We start from the raw sequence: 21,048 nt of genomic DNA, 5'->3' as shown, positions 1-21,048 counted from the left end.
TGTTATTTATTGCTGTTGTTGTTATTTCTATGTTTTTTCTTAATGCCTAAGGCAGCCAGCAAGTCCATGTGTTTTCATTTTGCTTTTTATGTTTCACATGCTCCCCTTCCCCCCCACTGCCCCTAAAGACAAAGGGTGGATAACATTTCTCTGCAATCGTATACAGTGCAATTCACTTACAAGAATTGCTTGTTCTGTGTATACATGCCTGGGAAAACATTTCTCAAACCAGGTGTAGTATCGGGAAAGATGATTTGTAAGATGTAGGACATTACTAACACATGCATTAATTTGTTATTATGAAAAGCATTATGACTTAATGTGCAATTCTGTTTCCCACGAGACATGAAAAAATCCCTACCTGGAAAGGAAGCTCTCGAAGACTGCTTGGAATATCTTTCAGTTTTTTTAAGGGCACTTTTGATCTGTCACCATAATCTACAAAAAAAACCTGACAGGGAAAAAAAGACCCAGGAGCATCAGTGGAGTCTCAACAGCATTAGAAATCACACTTCTGTAGAAAGTAAAATGACAATTTGAGCTTAATCTTATCAAGTGAAAGAGAATCATTTCCAGAGTCTGGAAAATATGCTAATCAAGACAACCTGAAAATAATAGGTCAAATATTTATAACACATATTATTTGATCCCTTGGCATACACGCAAGAGGTACTGGAGTCTCCTTCTTTGGAGATACTCAAAATCCATCTGCATGCTTTCTTGCCCAACCTAATGTAAGGAACTGCCTTAACAAAGGTTGGACTGGGTGATCTCCAGAGATACCTTTCAGCCCCTACAAACAAAAAAAGAAATATACCAATTTGCTAGTTCACCCTATTCTGGCAATACAATATGCTCAAATTCATTTTAGTTCTAGTTTTCTAGATTTGTTCTCTTTAGTGCAATATAATTGTCATGAAAATAATCCTCAGTTAAAATTCTTACTAAAAAAAAACAACCTCCCAGATAATTACAGTTAACCCAGTTACCTCTGGATTAACAATTTGATTGAACACAATGCACTACTGTACCTCTGCAAAATCTCCAGAAACATAAAGAATACGAGCTCTGTAGTATCCTGTGTTTTCAAGACGAGTGAATGGTGCTAGACAAACCAACTCCGGATGTGGAGACACTGACAAATCTGTCAAGTTCTGGTAGTTCAACTCAGCAGTGAGAGTCTGGAGTACAGACCTATTTTTTTCATCTATCCTGTACCCCCAGAAGTGTCCAACTTCTACTATCTGAGAGTAGAAAAATTAGACAATATCAGATCACATCATCACACTCATCCACATCAAGTACAAAACAGCTTTGAGCAAAATATGTGAAAGCACTCCTACTCCTGACACACAGAAGTTTTCTCACACTGCAATGCTGTGATGAAGCATTCATCACTCATAAGAGGTTATTCTTCATAACATCAAGTTTTTAAATGTCTCTCTGCTGCATAATTACAACACACTCTTCACCTAAGTAGGCTGATAAAAGTATTACTAAAATATAGAAAAGCAGAAGAACACTTCCAAATAAAATCAACACATTAAAAATTTTAAGTATATAACTGATTAAATAGATGCATACAGCTACAGCACAATGTTCTTGTTAGTGAAAGAACACCAGAGTTAGCTACATGCATAAGCAAATCAGCATTGGTACATTACAATTAGCCATTCTTCAGGAAACTGATAACACCACTATTTCAATCAAGTTGAACAACCCCCCTTTTTCCAATTGCTTTCTGTACTCATCTACTACTTCTGATTTTATATTGAATGTGTTTGAAGAAGAATGTTTAGTGTGGATCAGAATAAATGACCACACTGCTGACATAGCAAAAAAGTACACTGCACAGATTGGAACATGTTTGATCATCAAATCCATGAACATCTTTGAACTAAGAGACTTAGCTGAATAAACTAAGGAAATTATTCCTTTCTGCCTTTGCACAACATTTCAGTTCTACCAAGAGCCAGTTTAATATTTTAGCCTCTAGTTTCCACCAGTTGTTAGGATTTTTTTATTTCAGCAACATATATATTGCTTTATATTGCTCAAACTGTTCAAGACACAATAGTTAACACAAGATGTAAACATTTCCAGCTTCAGATTTCATAAGTATTTGCATATACATACAATCTTCTTTAACACATTTTATGCATGCAGTGCCTTCTTGAAATGATCACATAGTGCCATTAGCTCATTTCTCACATCTGCAACTTCTGAACAAAACTATCAGGTAACAATAACCAGGCCTAATAAATGCACAAATATCTACTGATACTCATTTTTGTAGAGTACACAAACATTACACCTTCACCATTCATCTTCTCTACATTTATTCTATCTTTCAGCTATCAACTGGTATTAGCATCTATTCTTTTCACTAAAGCTTGTTCCATGTCAGTTAGGTACTGATTACTGTTACGACCTTCTTCAGAAACAGAACACTCCTACCTCTGTTACACTGATGGACAGAAGACGATTTGGAATCATCTTTAACAGCTGTGAAGTACCAAATGAGACTTCTACGGGCTCCACTGTCTGCTTCCGATAGTCCACATTCACTCTGAAGTTCATAGAATAAAAGTGTTATATACTTCACTTGGAAGTGAAAATTTAAGGTTTTTTTTTGTTTGCTTTCACTGCTTCTTACAATGATGAGGGGTGCACAGGTATGCATGTAGAAAGTGGAGGGGGGAAGGGTGGAATTAAAAAACAAATGCAATGACAAAAGTCATGACAATCACACTTTGTAAAGTAAAGGTAAACCCTGAAACTCACTTATGTATTGAAAATGCATTTATTTGATTAGACCATAAAATGACTATGCAGAGCCAACATACCAAAGGAGAAACTAATTATGACCAAACAGAAAGATCCAGGAAGGTACATACCAAGAATCAACTGTGTCATCAGCTTACTAGAAACCCAAAGAATGAAAGTTAAATAGTGGAGGTTGTTGGATTTTTTTCTTCTATGGTATGACTTATAAATTTATTTTTAAAAACAATTTGAATATATTACAGCACAATTATAAATTCAGCATAACCTCCCCCCTTCTCCCCCCCCCCAATTCCCTACAGAACATGGTTACCTTAAAGAGTCCATGTTTCTAACAGTCACATGTTGCAACTCCTTTTTGATATCATCTGGATAATGAACATCCAGTTCAAGAGGAATTTTCAGCTGTGACATTTTGATTGACATGTACACTGCAGGAAGAACCTTTAAACCCTCCATGGGGTTATGAGAAAACTCTATCAAAGCCCTATTTAAAAAAAAAATCCAAAACAAAAACCACACAAGAAAATTTTATAATAAGTGTGTGACGGGAAAAATCAAAACTAAACCAAGACAATTATAAAAACAGAAAAGCTATCATTTTTTTCCCTGCCCTTATCATGGAGAGTCAGAGAACTACAAAATGTATTTTCCTCACAGGTCTCGATTATGTGCCTGAAAACTTTTCTTATAATTGTTCTTGTAAAAAAAAAAAGTTTCTGCAGTCTCAAAGAACATACCAAATTCACTACATTTAATACAAATAGAAAGAACGTGAAGATACATGTGGGTTTTTTTAATTATTATTATTTATATTTTTTTTTTTTTTAGGGAAAAGGCATAAAAAGGTCTACATGGAATGATGTTTGGGCAGTTCAGCCCACAGTCAGCCTGCAGACCAGCTAACATTGCCAAGTTGCATGCATTTTGTAGAAAGACAGCAGATGGTACCAATGAACTGAGCTCACTATATAAATGAGAAACAAATACAGACAGATCAGCTGCAGTTAAGATTCTTTGTTACAAAACAAAAGAAACACAGGAGAAATTGGTCTCTCAGGCACTAGCTTATCAAATGTTATTCCAATCAATACATACTCAATTTCAAAGCTCCCTTTTTTATTCTAGTCAATAAATCAAAAACAATTTGATTTCTGACAGATTAAATTAGAAATGTTCATTTTGTCATTACACCATGTAAAATGAAGTCATTAACAGGTTCACAACTGAGACCAACAGACAAGCATGATGCTTAAAATATTTTGTGCTTACCTTGATCCATCATACGTAACAGATTTTACTTGTCCACATTGTCTAAACTGTGACTGCAACTGATTATGGTATAGATAACCATAGGGAGGAATATTTTTCAGCTGTTAAGAAAAGTCAAGTTAAGCTTGGATACATTCAACAACTTTAATACACTATTAACTTCACCTGAATAATTAGTTAGTTCTTATCTTCCTCCTTCACTTGAGCTGCAATAGCAATGATCTAAGAGCCAAATTAAGAAAAAAAACATACTGCATTAAATTAAAAAAAAATCTGAAAAAAAAATATTTCTGCTGCTGATTATTGCCCTATCTCCTTCCTTCTGGAGTCAAGATTCAAGAAAAGTCCTCAATAGTGGGAGAGGATAGAAGTGAAGACTTCATGAAGAAAAAAGAAACCAATCCATAAAAGCTAATGAAACCACAGGGGCTGTGCTGCACTCAATGGTACTGCAACAGCTGTCTGATCACAGAACTGCTCTGTATCACTGTGGAAGGTCACAGAGATTGGGACAAGTCCCTGACAAAAAAATAGGAGATGTTCCATCCAGATTTTAAAATTGTAAGAAGGACCTGGGGAACTACAGACAGGTCAGCCTCACTACAGCCTCCAGACTAAGCACTGATCAGATACCCAAACACTTTCCTAGGCTAATCTGAGCCATTCCGCAGAAGTGAAGACAATTTCAAACCTGTACTTATTCAATCACATAAAAATGAATACAGAGTAAAAAGAAAGAGAATGCAACATCCAAGTAACCTTAAAATAGTAGTATGTGACAAACATGCCAAGTACAAGATTACAAAACAGTAACACTGAAGTTGTAACAACTCTTTTAACTCAGTAAGAATGCACTCTCTCAAAACCTTTTATTAGTTTTCTGAAAGTTGGCTGCCTGCATAAGACCAGCAATCAAATGTGTAGAGGCTAAAGTTAGAATCCTTTTCAAACTGCCCACCCACACAATGTATATTGTAACAGAAGAAAGGAAGACGACATACCAAGGGAGAAATACTTACATACCCCGATTCTATCTCGTCCCAAGACAGAAAAAAACCTTGAGAAATACCACTAAAACTATATATTCCTATTACTTGATGCTTGATTACATCATTCAACTTCATAACATACCAACACGGTGGTTTTTGGATCTTTGCCACCAAGCTCCCTCACTGCACCTTGTTCATTACATTTTTGAAAAGAGAAGTAGTTTGGATAGAAAGCACCAGCCATTACAACCTGAAATCAAGAAAATATTTTCTTTTTTTAATTACAGCTTATTATAATATTCAGTTTCTCAAAAAGAGATATAGTTGCAATGTGAAGCGATATCAGTACATCTTAATATGATTTTTTTTTCCTGTCTTCTACCAGAAATTACTGTTGATCCCAATTCAAGTTTAACTCATGCAAATCCTATCCATTTAAAACATATCTTCCATGACTTCAGCTTCTGAACAGTATTTTAATATTTCTGCATGCAGACTAAGTCAAAACTTCAATGGATAACCTCTCTTTCAAAAAGAACATCAATTTTAAAGAAATCCACATACAATACTGTATGACAGCTGTTCAATTTTCACATTACATCACACAGTATTCAACAAATCAGTGAAAAGTTCACTATTTACACAGTTAAACCAACTGCTGTTGAAATGATAAGCAAGTCTGTGAAAACAAAATCATTATTAATCAGTCCGAATAGGAGAAGAAATTTCATTAGAAATTTGAAGCAAGTTACAGTAGCTGAGCAATATCTTATTTTTCCCTCCAGTAACTACTCAAGTCAGTGGCAATTTCAACAGAGAATTCAAAACAAGCAAAAACATCTTCTTCATAGATGTTAGTTTTTATCATTCCAACTCAAACCATCTGTCTTCAGAGTATTTTTTATGACTTAAAGATTAACTGAGATACAAGTTTAATTAATCTCAATATCACTTCATTTTAATTTAATGAACTGACAGAAACAGAGGGATTACCAAAGGTCCAATACTCTAATCATAACATTATTTGTGCTTTTAAATTATCAAAAAAAAAAAGTTCCAACTGCAATCTTAAAAATTTACAAAAAATTTGAAACACAGGGTATCTCAAAGTACTAGTTTGTCAATGGTATGTAAAAGACCCAATTACAAACTTTGGAAGTAACATCTCTACCCAAAGAATTATTTAATAATTACCTGCAAAATGAAATGTTGTTTATATGCATACTCCTGATCCATCGCAGATAGCTGAGTATTAACGTGCATGTTAAATTGTTTGATTCTTTCTTTCAGAAGCTCAACTAACTCTGCCACCTGAAATTCCAGCTCTAGTTACACATTCAAGAGATCAAATCCAACCCAAACGGAAAAAAAAACCTTAGTAAAAGTCTAAGCAAGAAGGTAAGCCCTCTTACTTTTTAAATGACGTTAATATGCATTTCATCTAATATACTGCTTAGCATCTCTACTAGTACTTTTAAGATATATGCAGTACTAGATTTTATTTTGCACACCTCTAAGTTCTCATGTGACTGTAAGTGTTCAAGTTAACGCTGCTTTCAACAGTGTTTATTTCTCTGGGAGTGAAAAGATGATCTCACATATTTAAAGAAGATACATACCTAGATATACACACACAGTTGTACGTTAAGTAGGCTTATCCACAATATTACCATTTCTAAAAACATCTCATTCATAAAAATGACTATTTCAGCTCACCTCTCTGACTTTCTTGATATGAACATAATTTAATTGACCCCACTCAAGCTCATCCTAGAGAAGAAAGCGAGAAGTGCAAATGAAAACTATAGCAAAGAAGTTTCTAACAACTAGTATGTTCTCTCACATTCTTTAGTGTAGACAAAAATAATAGCTACATACAATGAATTTCACCTCTCTTTCACAGCTCTTTACTTCTGACCGTGCATTTTGATAACGTATGACAATATATCTGACTACAACTGTAGCTGGATTATCAGCAGTGCAGCTGTGGAGCATTAAGACTTCTCATATAAACCCAAATGTTCAACTCCTCTGCGCTGCTAGTATAGAATCTCCCCAAGAAGATGACTACCTCAAAACAGAAGACAACCTAGAACTTCATAAGATCTAGAACTTCAGATATTCACTATAAATCAGTGCACGTTGTGCGTTGACATTCATAAAGCACACTATGGTCTGACTTAAGTGGAGAAATCAAGGGCATTTTATCTTACACATAGAAAAAAAGACAACAGGCAGTTAATGTGTGCATACTACTGGACTTTTGAGATTGATACACCAAGATCTTCCACCCTTCCAGATGCTCCCCCCAAAAGACACCCATGGTTAGAGAAGTGTCTTTCAACTACAGCTCAAGTTCCCTTCTCAGCTTCATTTCAAACTTTCTGGCCACTGCCAATCCATCTAACATAGGGACTAGTAAGATGCTCTCTTCAAATACTAGATCCAAGGACTCACTATGACACCTCAAAGCCTGTGCTTCTATTTACTTACGACAATGACATAGTAAAGAAACATAGTAAAGAAAAAATGCCAATCTAAATTCCTTACTAAGAAGACAGAATACTCCAGTATAAAGTCACCAGTTTCAGTATTGGACAGGAGTGATGAAGAAGTTAAACTAACCTTGGGATGTCTCAGGTCCCCATTCTGTCTGCACATCTGCCATGCCTAAGAAAGAAGTGGCTTAGTATTCAAGTACAAACTATAATAATAATAAAATAACAAATAATAACAATAATAACAACAATAACAATAATAATAATAAAAATCATGGCATATTGAAAACTATGAAAATTTTCCACTCAGGATAATTTTAAAATACTAATTTAGAAATCAGGTGTCCTTCAGCTAACACTATTATACACAGCAGTGCCAACTTGGATGACATTTTTACCAAGTTCTGAATACTTCCAAGGATAGAGATTCCATAACCACTGCAGACAAACTATTCTACCGTTTGACTACAACTCACAGACAACTTCTACCCCTCTCCACTGCAGTATATCAGCAGAACCTCTCTCGACGCAATCTGCGTCCACAACATCTTGCCCTGTGGCTGCACACTTCTAAAAGGAGGCCTGGTTCCCACCCTTTTATCCTACACTCTGCCATGAGATGTAGTAGAAGTTATCAACTAAGATTGCCCTTTAGGCACCCTCTTCTTAGGGCTGAACAAACTCACATCTAAGCCCACATGTTCCAGCACACCAAGTACCACAGGGCCTTCTGTGAGACTATCAGTATTTCCATGTCTTCCAGTAATTCAAAGTCTCTTTAGCACTACAGAGTTCAGAAGCTGACACTGTACTCAAAAGTGAGCCAGTGACAGGAATCTTAGTTCTACTGTAGCATTACTTGCAACACTCAATTGGGTATTAAGAAATATTTGTTCACAAAAAGGATGCTTTGGCAGTAAGTCAGGTTGCCCATATATTTTCTGCAGTCTCCTTCTTCCAAGACTTCAAGTACTAAGCTGAATAAAGCCCTGAAAAACCTTGACTGATCTCACCAACAGAAGACTGGACTTCAGACATCCTGAGGTGTTTTTATGATTTTATTCTGAAGATACGATTGTGATTTTAAGTCTTAAGATGGTTCCTCCTAAGCAGATAAAAAACAGCCCTCACTCTTCAGAACAGTCTTACAGTGATTTTATTGAGCACTGGCATGAACTCTGGGTCTTTGGCTTATGCAAGGACACAAAGTGGTGCAGCTGTAAAATGTAATTTTAACAATGCATCGCTGAAGGTCTGAAAAATTGGATGGGTTATAAAAGCGTTACATCGCTCTGAAGAAAAAGAACATAAACCATTCTGTGTTTTACATGATTAATACTAGGAACTTCTTTCTGCTTACTGCTTAACTACCATTTGTTCTGCTGGATGCAATCAGACATCAACTTTAAAGACACCTTCATCAGTTGGAAAAAATCTGCATCCCATGTAAAACAGCTTCTTCATGATTAGAGGGCATCAAGAAAACCTAAGTCTCATGTCCACGTCTTGCTCAAAATCTGCTTCTATTTATGACAAACAGAAATGAAATGGTGTGTTTTCCTTCCTTCTCCACTCTTCACATTGTTTTTCACTTGCTTAGGTGAACAGTAAAAAAAAACTCAGAAAATGAGCAGTGCAATTCATTTTTACCCATTTCTTGCTGCCTTACTCTGGAGAAAAACTGCACACCTCCTTCACAGTGCTAAAAACTGACTCAGTCAGTACTAGCAGTTGTGTTACACAGTGCAAGATAGTCTTAAAATTATTCAAAATATTACCAAATAGCTAAGTATAATGAAGTTTTTAACAACGTCAAAACAAAAATACTGCACTGATCATACAGAAGCGAGAAGGTTTCACCTTGGTCCATCAGACTTCACTGGAAAAATCAGATAGAAAAAAGACTTACCTTAAATGCATTCACAATTGCAATACAGTCACTCTTACTATTCCCAGAAAAGAAAAGTTTACTCCTGGACAAAAAAAAAAAAAGAACAATTTTCAATAACGTTTTTTCCTCATCTTGAATTTATTATAGCTGAATTATTATAATAAATATAGTAATGAAAACTGCATACATATTATATACAATATGCAGTATTATATATATATATATGTATATATACATATGCAGTATTATTACAGCTACACTACCAGCATCTTCCAATACATTAATGAACAAGTTTAATACATTTATGATAATTGTTTTTTTTCCACACTTCCTCACTGATGGTAAGCTGTGTGAGCATGCTAACTGATTTTTAATAGACATCGTTCACATCAATGTTCACAGCAGGAAGGCAAAGCTGAAGAACCTTCCACACAGAAAAGGACGACTTAACTTTGCGATACTGATTCTTTCATATAGCAATATTTCAGTGTGTCAGCTGCACTTTGGAAGGAATTTAAACTCAAGACATTAAAAATAGTGTTTTGTGATCAGCTTTGCTTCGTGCTTCCAAGAATAGCCAGGAAGATATAAAACATCAAGGATTATAATACCTGTATCCATCAATAGGCTGCTTGAAAGGCTCTACAATGAAGTTCTGCAAAGAGAGTGCTGCAGCTACAATAAAAAGAGATTAAAATGAAAACCTCTCAGTTACTTATTTTTATGGAAATACAGAAATTCTCATGTTTTTCTTTTACCTATAATAAGGCATTCTTCTAAGCATCCAAAGACATGACCAAGGACGATCAATTTTCCAAGATGCAGATCCACTGGCAAATGTACTAACACATTTCCTAAGAAAGTCAGCTCACCATCATGTGGATTTTCTTCTGCTTGCACACAAGCTGTAAGTGCTCCTAGCTACAAAAATTTAAATTATTTGCTCGTAAAATCTGATCAAGTAAGTCTAAGATTGGTTTGTAAGAAAACAATACAAGAAATAGATGTTGCTTTGCAATTGTTAATTTGAGCCATAACTATAATTAAGTTGAATCAATTTGAAAAATCTACTACCTGAATATAAAACCAAGCTACTGTATACAAATATCATTTCTTCTACAATTCAAAAAGAAAAGTGTTAGTACTTTAATATAACTGGTGTTCTACCACTTACCAAATTAATAATTGGAAAGCAAAATTGCCAATTTCCAGGCAGAAAGGGAGATGTTCAGACTGTAAGGTGCTACTTGTTTAATAAACAATTTCACTTACAGATCTCAAGTTCTGTAACATTTTTCTTATTCTTTTTAATCACAAGTGCTAGTTCACAAGTATTACAATTTCTTCAGAATTCTGCTTTTACTCTCTCATGAAATTAGTATCCCTTTGAAACGCAGCAGCAACAGAAACTATGCTGAAGAGTATGGCAACCAAATAATAGCCTAACGTGACAAAACATTCCCTAGACATAGTTCTCATTTCAGGTTCCAATTAAAGTTACTAGCATCTTAAATAACAAGTAAAGTCATACATTTTCATTACTTGGATTTTAGCAGCATTAGAAAAAATGCCTACCTCTTTCAGATGAAGTATGGTACGTTCAATGTCACTTATGTTGGGTGGAGAAAGAGCTGTTGCCAACAAAGCTTTTGGTTCTCCCATATCAAGCTTTTTTATTTTTAATACTGTAGTTCCCAGTGGACAAGTCTGAAGGGAAGACAATGTTATTCTTACTTTTCCCCAAGGGAGGTGTTTAATTTATGAATTAATTGAAGATACTGATCCTTAAAATCAGTTCAAGTTTATAATTCAGTAACAGCTAAAATAATTTTGCATAACTAAGGATACTTTTCTTTTGAACAGAATGTTAATTTCCAAAGTTACATCCATTTTACTGCTGCAATTCACCTCCTATGAACAACACAATAATGAATCATCTTTCTCAGTTATTTACCAACTTAATTCCATTTAGTTGTACAGCTATTAATAACTACTCAAACAATGCATTCACTTCAGGTAAAGTCTGTGCTACAACGACACACACAAAAAAATTCATTAGTAAGCCCAAAAATTCTTACCAGCATCTTGGGTAGTGATTTCTCTGGGATACAGTCTGTCCAGAAGACCTTATGTACAAGCCTGTAACAATATCCATTGGAAACACGTCCAGCGCGACCTTCAAACAGGAAAACAAACTTACCAGTTTATAAACTGCCCAAGCCACACTGTAAAAATATCTACAAGCATCAAGAACAGCTGAGAAACAGCAGCAAACTCAAAAGGACTCTATTCAGTGTCAGGTAACTCCACTGGAAAGTAAGGCTGTACTTTTAGTCACATACTCAGCAAGGCCAAGCTTCCTGCTATCCAAGATGCTGCTGCTATTAGCTGTATATTGGTCAGCAGCCATAACCAACACTGACCCAGAACCAAATGGAAACAAAGCTGTAACTGTGAATCTCTCACAGTATGAAAACAATGAAGATCTTTATATCTAAGGATTTCACTTATTACGTACTCCTTTCCACTGAAAATAAAGACTTTGATATCAAAGGCTACTAATAAGAAAAGGTGATCTGAGCTCATATTTAACCTTGCTACAACAAACACTGTAAAGATAGTGCTGTGGATCTTTCAATAACTTAAGAGTCATGAATAGACACAATTCTCTTCCTGCAGAGAATGAACAGCTAACCACTGCTTTCTCTCTCTCATAAGGTATGGTTAAAAAAATTACTACTAAATAACAAGGAATCATTTAAAGTTCTATGGCCCATTAATTTTAATATTTTCCAATAAAATAAAAAACTTTCCTCCAAAAGAAATACTTCAACAAAATGCAACATTCAGGCATAGTAGCTTAATCACTTTTTAATACCTGACTTGACAAGGAAGTACATTTTTGTATAAATCATTCATGACAAAAATTATCAGTACTTTTCATCTAGAATTCTTCATCAAATTCCTTTCCATTCCCTACTGCCATCTTACCTCTTCTTTGATAACAGTTTGTTTTAGATGCCCAGCAAAGTCTCAAGCTTTGATAATTAGTTTCCTCATCGCAGACCAAAGTTCTAGTTAAGCAGAAATCTATTACTGCAATTCAAAACAATATAATCTTACTAACATTAAGTAGTAATTTATATTTACAGTGATATACAAGTTGATTTTATATAATCAGAAAGGGAAAATTTTTATTTTTCACAAAGAGTATTTTCTTTGTTGGTTTTCTAACAACTAGACTCAAACTACTGAGAATACTAACAACTGCAAAGAGATTTTTACATAGACACAAAAACAATGCAAATGCATTAAAAGATAATCATTCTGCACATAGATAATCTAAAACAGAATTTGTTAATTTGACACAAGTATCTTAAAATATATTCAGAATGGAAATAAAAAGCTTAAGTTACTTGAAACATAAGGTATAACTCTGCATTTGAAATGCTGCTTTTCCTCTAGTGCAGGATTAAAACTCATTTCCTAATCAATAGTTTTATCTGTATGTATATCCAGAAGTAAAACTTTCCTGCTGTGAAATAAAGAATTCAGTAACTGTCAGAATTAAACACCACCAGGAAAGCTTTGTAAAGGGGTAACATGCTGCAAAGATTTAGGCAAGCAGTAATGAAGAAAATGTTACAAATACAACGTATGCACAGCTTGAAAATGTAGAAGACTTACCATACTTAACATCAGGAACTGTTACAGAGCTCTCAGCTATGTTTGTAGATAGAATAACCTTTCAAGCAAGAAAGGAACAAGAACCGTATAAAGATAGGAACTACTTACATTAATATGTCAGCATGAAATATCTAATCTAAGGAGAAGAAATATTAGTATTTCTGCTCTACATGGAAAATACAAACAGTGTAACACCAGAAAACCTGTATTTTCTTGTCCTATTAGTAAAAACGCATTGTAAAGTAGTACAATATATAACATAAAGTAAACAAATATTTCTTTACACATCTGTCATAACAAAGTATCACAAAGTGACAAAGTAAACCAAGACCCCAACCAAAAAGTGGGGCACAAAAATGGACAGATACAGGAGGGCCACTCTGCTCTGCAGTGTCCCTGTCAGGCAAGTGGAAGAATCAACATGCACAAACTATCCTGAAGGATAAAAACAGTGTCACATCATAAATTAAGGGTAACTTCCTCAATCTCTGCAGCTCTTTCAGGTCTAAATACCAGTAAAGTCAACAGCTTAGTTAAGAATAACAGTTTATATACTGAGGGGAAAAATAAACAGAAAAGCATCCTTTGCTTTCATGCAGCAATTTTATATAATATTCTTCACAGGAAAAAGTTTTACAGGCTTAACAAAAAAATAACGATTCAAGAATATTTACTTTTCTGTAGCCAGGAACTGGATTCAAAAATACATTATTTTGTTCTTCTAAGGAGACTCGTGAGTGGAGAGGGTACACTTGCCACCTAAAGAAAATGTATTTGTGAATATTTACTGAAACAAGCATGTAAGAAATAACTATATTTCTGCACTAAATGATCTGTTCTATGTAGGACTCTCATAGATAAAGGATTTACATTCAACTTTAATAAATAAATGTGGTTTAACTTACTTTTTGTTAAACATACGTGTGAGACGTGAGTGCATGTAGCTTATTTCACTGAAACCTAAGAAAAGAATAATCAGTTTTCAGTCATCAGTAACAACTTTAACATACTTCTCACTTAACTCCCATCTTTTCTTCGGGTGTTCCAGTGCCCTTCTTGAAGAGCACAAAGAAACTGTAGTCCAAGAGATTAACAAAGCACTGAGCAAAATACCTTTAGCGCTGGAGACAGAAACATGCAGAAGTCAGCATGTATTCTATTCAAATACACACAAACACATTATACTGTATAATTATAACTTTAAAATTAGCTGTTCATGAATGGAACTAAGGCACGTAAAGGTACAGACAAGAAAATCAGGACATGGACCTGTTTGGACACCTTCTACCAGACCTACATGACCCTACACTGCCTGACCATCCTGCTGTCTAATGCTTCCTATTTGCCATACCCCTTGATTCCGAACCTGAAGTCACCACTTGAGTTCAACTTATGCTTATTAGCCATTAAAGAGACTTCTTCCATGATCAGTAGAAATAGATTGTACAAACAATATTAACAGTAGTTATTATTCAATCTAGCGATTATCTACTAGACAAAGCAGGTAGAAATTGATGACCAATTCTGGAAGAAGCAAGACTCCAGCAGAAAAAAGGATGCCAACAGGAGAGGCAGATCTTTGAATGTGAAAGTTTCTAGTAACAGAACCTGAACAAAAAAAAAACAAAAAAAAACAAAAAAAACAACCTAGAATAATGGGAGTGGGGCATGAAGAAGCGGAAAACAAAAAACAACAAAAAAAGAGAGGTTGATATTATAACAGATAGGACAGTATCAGCATAATCCCTTTGAAAAGACACCATAAACTTGAAGTCATGCAACTCCTGCCATCAACAAGTAAATATGAAGAACAGAAGCGAAGCCATTCTTATCTTGTTCAAGCTCTTAAGAGGATGATAAATTACTGTAGCTTTCATTTAGCTCATCAGCTAGTCTTGCAGGACACATTATATACTGGAATGCCTAACTCAGCGATGGATTCAACCAACACAGCCTAAGTCCTTTTACAATTTTTTTTTTTAAATTATTATTATTATTATTATTATTTTTGTTCTGTGAAGAATCAAAAGAACATACATCAAAGTACATAAACAAGAAACAATCGATGTTGCTACATCAAGCATTCATAGATGAAAAAGCACTGGAATTATGAACAACTGCATCGTTTAACATGGCTCTTTGTACCACCTGCTATAAAAATATGGGAACTGAAACTGCTGAAGTATGTTCAGACTAAAATGTACTCTGAATACCTTAGGAAGTCTGAAAGCACACCATATAAACAACTAAAACAGGAAGCCAGAGGCAACAAAGACGGTCACTGTACTTATGAGAAAATGGAGTAAGTCCTACACTGATACAATGAAGCAGTTCCTTCTCTATAGGGCTTTTATAGAGAAGGCAACTGCAAGAGAAAGCTGTAATGCCATTTAGCTGGCAGGGAGAAATCTCCACTTGGAGCTACAATATCACTGTTGTATAATGCTGCGCTGGTGTGCTGTGCTTCCAGCCGTAGATCTACCATGCCTACTACTGACCTTAACAAAGCAGTGAAATTCAGAAAGATTTACAGGCAGATATGAAGTCCTCGTAGGGACAAACATCTCTGCACCCAAAGAACAGAGCTATCCCCGGCCTTGATGTGATTCTCAACAGAATGTACCCAGGGGTTTCTGAGATCTTCATAGATGTGAAACTTCGCTAGATTACGTAAAAGAAAACTTGAAACCAAAACAGGTAGTTAAGTTTGTGATGTAGAAATTCTAGGTTGCACCTGAATTCCAAAAATAAAAAAAAGTACTGATTACCACATGCTTTCGTTTTGGCTGTCATTACTACTTGAAGCCCTTAGCTAGATTTCAGAAGTAGCATAAGATAACTTCAGTTTACTACATAAACAGAATTTAAACCCAAATGTAACATTATTATTTGCTACGTTGTTCCATATGGTTGTTTTTGGTGATTTTTTTTTTTTTTAAATGCTCCTACAAACTTACACATAAAGAAATAAAAGTGAAACTTCGGTTTTGCCACAAGAACTTAAGAAAAATCCAGGGAAGAGACTACAATACATGTAGATTAGGAGATGCCTCTGAAAGAACCGCAGAACTTCACAAAATATTTAATAGTTATTTCAAATCAATTTCTCTAGATTAACTGTGAAATTAATTTTATTAAACTAAGTTTGAAAGGAAAATACCCAAATAAACAAAGCAGCCCCGTGTGTTTAACATACAGTTGAAAGAAATAACAAGAAAAATCTTGTTAGATGACAAATAAGGAGCTATCCTCACCTGGTAAAAACACAAGTACACTTCCACGGTCCGGTGTAAAACTCCCCCTAAAAAGAACAGGCAGTTCTTTAAGCTGCTTTATTATCCCAATATACATCTTGAAAGAACTAGCAAAATTGTGTATCTTCTATAACATGCATTACTCAAACTCCATCATGAACCAGAGCTTAAAACATCTATGTAAATATTTTGTCTAGATTATTAGGCTTAGTTTTGCCTTTGAAACAGAAACATCCTTATTTACCAGTTAAATTCATCAAAATTAGGTTTTTTAAAAATTAGAAAAAGTATTACACTATCACAACTACAGACAGACTTATTCAGATATGCACAGGCTCATGTTTCAATGTCACTATATTCCTTTAGCTAAAGCCCAGCAAGTAAGAAAAGTAACATTATCAAGAACTACAGGTCATGGTATTAATCAACAGATGCTTTTCTTTAAGTTTCTACGGTAAGCCACAAGGATAAAACTGCCTTAACATTATACAGAACTTTTATTTTAACAGCAATCATACTTAACGTAAAATGTCTCATGCATTTTGAAAGTCTCTACAATCAAACTATATAATGAACTGTAGAATTTTCAGTGGAAGGTAGCAATGGATGTTCACAATAGCTCTGTCAGTACTTGAGAGCTGTAATGCTGATACTTTCATGCCTGCTTGTAAAAGTCAGCCTATTAATAACGTTACATTTGGCTGTTCTATTTTAGAATAAAGCAGTTTCACTGAAAAGATCAAAAGCAATAATCAAGAAAAAGGTTGAGAAATACTATTAACAAAGAGTTCACAACTGTATCTATAGCTCTGAAAATAAAGCCAGCTTGCTCTCTTCCCTTCTCCCACTCCAAAAAAAAAGTGAAGCTTCAAAAACAAAATCATTCTTCAGTATATATTTACAGTCAACTACAATACATGGAACCAAAAAAGATCCCTAACAAATAACCAATCTGTGTTAGACGAAAGTTGTACAAGCTACCTTACTATATTTTTTCAGAGACTAACCATCAATTTACAAAATCTATGGAGTATCTCAACAAAAAAAAAAAAATAAAAAAATAATCACTTCTTTCAAAAGAAAGTAAAATAAAGCACTAGGTAAACAATTTATGGAAATTATTGTCTTGCTTATATTTTTTCATGGCTTAATGTATTTTTTTTTTATTCTTCATAAAAAAACTCAGCTGCAATTGGCAGCAAAGAAAGTAGTTTCTGTATGAAATGGCTTGCTTGGACACCCACGCTTTAGGGCACAAATTTTATTTCAGAAACACAAACCATTCAGTAAGACCTACAAGGTATCTCAGTACAGAGAAGAAATCACACTGATTCATAGAATAAAAGCAGTGATATGTGGAAAAGTGAGGGACCGCTAAAAATTACACCATGCAGGTTGCTTTAGGTCTCATTCCTTAATTAGTGTCTTGTTTCCCCAAAGAACCACTGATAACAGAACTTGGACTGTATCTTACCCATTGCACTGCATCTCCAACTCATCAAATGACTGAATCAAAGACACTGCTACCTCGTACATCTCCTTTCCTATCATTGGCTTATCAATTCTTTGAGAAGGAAGCTGTGTGGAGAAGGAAGTATTAAGGTTAACACAGTAAAATAAGCTAGATTACACAAGTCAATTTGCCAAATGCTCTTCAACTAAAATGCATGCAGGACCGCAGATGCACAAAGAACGTTACCTTCTAAATACGTTTTCCTTCCAGTGTTCTACTATTCTAATGCTATAGAATAACTTCTGATATCTAACTACCTTTGATGAGCACTAGCCCATATTTCCTAACATGTAGAACATGTTTCTTATCCAGAAGTAGTAAGCATACTCAACTTGTTCCAACATAGGGAAACAGGATGACGTGGAGATGAATTTGTGTAAAGAAGGCACAGTTCTTCTCACGGTCCTATAACATACACCTCAATCTTACTGAGAATAATTCGTGTACCTCTTCTCATTTAAATTATCTTTACTTTCAGTAGACCTTGTATTTTATATTGTATTTTGCCAAGGAACCACAGTTGTGTTGTACACAATATAACTGCAACTAAGTTCATCTACATTTTCTAGCATTCTGTCACATATTCAAGGCTTAAATATCTAAGAACACAAACCACCAAGTTCTCAGAGCAAACTCAATGACTTAATGATGTTATCAGTTTCTAAAAACCTGATTAATGAACAAGACGTACTGAGAATGGTCTACTGCATCATGCATTTCACCCTCAGAGAAAATGGCTTTTGAGAATAACTCATCTTTAATTTTCAGTACTGAAACCTGTCTTCAGCTTTCCAACCCTCAGCAGAACAACCTTGTAACACCGTATCCTGTTAACTCTAGGTAACCTTGGTATCTGAATGAAAGCTGCTTTTCTGAAAGCCCTGAAAATATCTTTGTTCTGCTAGAGGCCCAACTGGAGGATCAAAATCAAAGAATCACAAGGTTGGAAAGGACCTACAAGATCATCTAGTCCAACCATCCTCCCATTACCATTGCTACCACAAGCACTAAACCGTATCTCATAGCTCCTCATCCAGACACCTCCTGAACACTGCCAGGGACAGCTACTCCACCACCTCCCTGGGCAGGCCATTCCAGTGCCTGACCACAAAAAAAGAGTTATAACATGGCTCAACAGTACTTTCTCCACTTCCCATCCCTCCTTGAATCAGCCATCAGTCCAGGTAAACTTTTTAGGTGTAGCACTGTCAGTCCCTGAGCTTCTTAACTGCATTTCACACTCACCATGCTCACACTTTTCCACTGAAGCCTGCTAAGTCCATAGGATGCTATATTTTGTTTTATAGTACAAAATATGCAATAATCTAAGAAGTTTTCTATTTTCTGTTACTAAAACCAAAACTTTTGAGATTATCCATGCTTAAATAATTGTCTCTGGTTTGTCTTTTTGGTTTTGTTACCTACTGTACCTTTAGTATTCCTTAACATGACAAGGCTGCCACATCACTCTTAATAAACGGTAACAAAGTGTGAAACCTTAAGTCCAAAAGCCCAGCCAGAACTGACTGAAGTAATACAGAATCATCAGAATTGCTTTTGACAGCAGTTTACTATCTTTCATCTGGACTCTGACTTCAGCTGTGGGGATATAAAGGAGTTTTTACATTTGCAAACCAAAAGTGGAACTCTCTTTCTTTGGTCTTATTTGATACATAGGATTTCAAAGATATCAAAGACTAACATCAAGATGTCCTACTTGTTTAACTTTTGAAAGTCTGACCTCACAATTAACTAAGTTAACTATTAACTAATTGTTAATTTGCATTTGATATCACCAGTGCCACACTGTTGCAACAGGTATGCATTTACAGAACACAGATAGCCTTAAGTTTGCCTACAGATATAGCCTTCATGCATTTTTAAATCAAAACCTGTGCAGATATGACAAAGTATGATTCATTTAAGCATCCAGCAGAATGTGCTCAGAGGTCATTATGCAAAACGGAAATAAACTGCACTTACAGACTTATACTCAAAATTTATCAGTATAAATGACCTATATAAATACATATAAAAACCCTATAAATGACCCAATATCCATTCAACAAGGCTACAATGAAAAATGTTTTTCCCTTCCCTCTGATTTTCTAAATATGGGGCTGTTCAAGGGAAAAGCTTTATCTTTCATCCAGCAACATCTATCTTACCACAGAAAAGTGATTACTGTAAACAAGCAGAGAGAAGAATATTAAACAATGACTGGCATTTCTGCTTATCTTCCAAGTCACAATTAGTATCAGTGAATTTCCAAATTACCTCAAGTCAGAACTGCTCAAAGAAAACAAATTATTTTCAAGGATAGTTTTAAAATGCTATCATCTGCAGAACTGAGCAACAATATTGCAGCTAAGGGGTCTGCAGACTAAAACAGTTCTACATTTATCCAGTAACATCTAATTATTCTAAGATTTTTTTGGAGAAGGGACAAAGGTTCAGACCTCATGGCATACAAGACAGTAGAATCACTGAATTGATTCAAGTCAAGATGCTTTAAGCAATGAGTGTTGATTTGTGACACCTGATTTAGTATTAATTTCAAAATCAAGAAGAAACTTGGGAAAAGAAAATCTGTTCACCTATAACAGATTTTTTCTCTTAACTATGCTGTATCCTTCTATGTGACTTTCCTAAATAGAAGTACTTAGAACTAAAGCCTGAAGCCTATACCTCAGGCAGCCATCAGATTCTGAATTTTAACATGCTGAAAGATGACTTCCTACTTCATATGGTAATGCTCAAATTATTAGAGCCTGAGAGTCAAGGCAATTTCCTCTTACATAAATCTTCTTAGACTTTCCATTTTTCTACATATACTTCTCATCAGTCTGACATTCAGAGAAAGTCTCCACACACAGAGCACCATAAGGAGGGTGATGCAAAAGCACATATCTGTGCTTTCCAACTCAATTGCTTTTTTTTTTTTAAACGTGTTAATATTAAAAGTCATTCAAGAGCGTTTTTCTGTTTCTCAGTTGCACTAGGGCACAAATAAATTCTTGGACAATCATATTTCTTTCCTCTTACTAAAGAAGAAAACAGCTATGGCCAGGAGAACACAACATAAAAAACAAATGTAAACTTAAAAATCAAAGTTAAATGCTCATATACAAAAAAAAAAAAAAAAAGCATAAGGACTAAA

The 21,048-nt window shown here is 34.9% G+C and overlaps 1 protein-coding gene across 2 annotated transcripts in view; it reads right to left on the bottom strand.

Moving 5' to 3' along the window:
• The window catches only part of TDRD9 (tudor domain containing 9), a 58,801-nt gene that overhangs the window by 12,126 nt on the left and 25,627 nt on the right, over positions 1 to 21,048 (bottom strand). The window contains exons 8-27 of one of the 2 annotated variants that reach the window (XM_003206746.3): positions 17,850 to 17,953; positions 16,376 to 16,422; positions 14,027 to 14,081; positions 13,796 to 13,880; positions 13,122 to 13,179; positions 12,426 to 12,530; positions 11,513 to 11,610; positions 11,010 to 11,141; positions 10,193 to 10,355; positions 10,046 to 10,109; positions 9,453 to 9,516; positions 7,671 to 7,715; positions 6,762 to 6,815; positions 6,240 to 6,356; positions 5,188 to 5,295; positions 4,057 to 4,157; positions 3,098 to 3,271; positions 2,458 to 2,569; positions 1,032 to 1,244; positions 362 to 451 (exon numbers count right to left, since the gene is read on the bottom strand). In XM_003206746.3, coding sequence (XP_003206794.3) covers positions 362 to 451; positions 1,032 to 1,244; positions 2,458 to 2,569; positions 3,098 to 3,271; positions 4,057 to 4,157; positions 5,188 to 5,295; positions 6,240 to 6,356; positions 6,762 to 6,815; positions 7,671 to 7,715; positions 9,453 to 9,516; positions 10,046 to 10,109; positions 10,193 to 10,355; positions 11,010 to 11,141; positions 11,513 to 11,610; positions 12,426 to 12,530; positions 13,122 to 13,179; positions 13,796 to 13,880; positions 14,027 to 14,081; positions 16,376 to 16,422; positions 17,850 to 17,953 — 1,989 coding nt within the window. The remainder of the gene's footprint in view (positions 1 to 361; positions 452 to 1,031; positions 1,245 to 2,457; positions 2,570 to 3,097; positions 3,272 to 4,056; positions 4,158 to 5,187; positions 5,296 to 6,239; positions 6,357 to 6,761; positions 6,816 to 7,670; positions 7,716 to 9,452; positions 9,517 to 10,045; positions 10,110 to 10,192; positions 10,356 to 11,009; positions 11,142 to 11,512; positions 11,611 to 12,425; positions 12,531 to 13,121; positions 13,180 to 13,795; positions 13,881 to 14,026; positions 14,082 to 16,375; positions 16,423 to 17,849; positions 17,954 to 21,048) is intronic. The other variant, XM_019615904.1, reaches the window with a different exon arrangement.

Source organism: Meleagris gallopavo, chromosome 5 (assembly GCF_000146605.3).
Source record: "Meleagris gallopavo isolate NT-WF06-2002-E0010 breed Aviagen turkey brand Nicholas breeding stock chromosome 5, Turkey_5.1, whole genome shotgun sequence".
Lineage (NCBI taxonomy): Eukaryota > Metazoa > Chordata > Aves > Galliformes > Phasianidae > Meleagris > Meleagris gallopavo.
Note: the sequence above shows the minus strand (reverse complement) of the source record. Positions and strands in the feature narration are given on the sequence as shown.